The sequence below is a fragment of the Volvox carteri genome (genome assembly GCF_000143455.1).
Source record: "Volvox carteri f. nagariensis unplaced genomic scaffold VOLCAscaffold_662, whole genome shotgun sequence".
Lineage (NCBI taxonomy): Eukaryota > Viridiplantae > Chlorophyta > Chlorophyceae > Chlamydomonadales > Volvocaceae > Volvox > Volvox carteri.
In genome coordinates this window covers 1-798 of record NW_003308164.1, presented here as the reverse complement: position 1 = coordinate 798, position 798 = coordinate 1, and the positions used below count along the sequence as shown (strand labels likewise).

Genomic DNA, 798 nt, shown 5'->3' with positions numbered 1-798 from the left:
GTGGCAGAAGGCCGGGTACGACAGGGAGTGGATTGGCTGGGCCACCGTGCCTGTCAGAGGACCTGACAAGTACCCCCCGGCCCTTTCCACTGGACGGGCCGCAGAAGGGGCCCGACGTCCTCGTCCGGCGTGTCTGGGCGGCGTTTGTACCCTCCCAGGGTGAGAAGGCGCTCCGTCAGGCCCACGGGGCACACGGCACCGCCGACGCGGGCGATGGGGACCCAGTGACCCCGTCTCTGCTGATCGGTCTTGGAACGAGGGATGAAAACATCCATGCCAGTTGCCGTGATAACCAGAAGGTCCTCGTGAACGCTGATCTCCGCAGCGTCGTCGAACCGAAAGAACCCCGCGAACATGACCACGATGGCTGTAACGGTCATCAGCAGGTCGAGGGGCGGCTCCGGCCCACCAACCAGCCGGGCCAGCACCGTGACGTCCGCCGGCTCCAGGGCGTCGCGTTCCAGCTTACGGCCTTGGAGTTGCTTTTCGGCGAGGTCGCGGACGATGCTGCAGGCAGGGTGCTCTGTAGGGGGCGCTCTGCCGGCTAGGCGGAAATAGGAGCTGATTGCTGCACTCGCTGTACGAACCCGTCCAGGCCCCACCTTATCTTCCTTGGACGAGTTCAGCAGGGAGAGCAGATAGAGCGCCACCAACTCACCGGGGGTGTCATAGATGCTTCCGGGCAGTCGCCTGGCCACCCACCACTCGCGGAAAGGTTCCCAAGACCGCGCGTAATCATTGGACGTCCGCGGGGCGAGTGTCTGACCGGCCACTTGGGCAAACTGAGTCGCCAAGGAG

The 798-nt window shown here is 64.8% G+C and overlaps 1 protein-coding gene across 1 annotated transcript; it reads right to left on the bottom strand.

Annotated features, from left to right (window-relative positions):
* Positions 1 to 53: 53 nt before the first annotated feature.
* VOLCADRAFT_101304 (uncharacterized protein) lies at positions 54 to 670 on the bottom strand (the record flags this gene model as incomplete). The annotated part of the gene is made up of 2 exons (XM_002959737.1): positions 54 to 611; positions 659 to 670. The coding sequence occupies 2 exons, from the start codon at positions 668 to 670 to the stop codon at positions 54 to 56; spliced, it is 570 nt and encodes a 189-aa protein (XP_002959783.1).
* Positions 671 to 798: the final 128 nt, after the last annotated feature.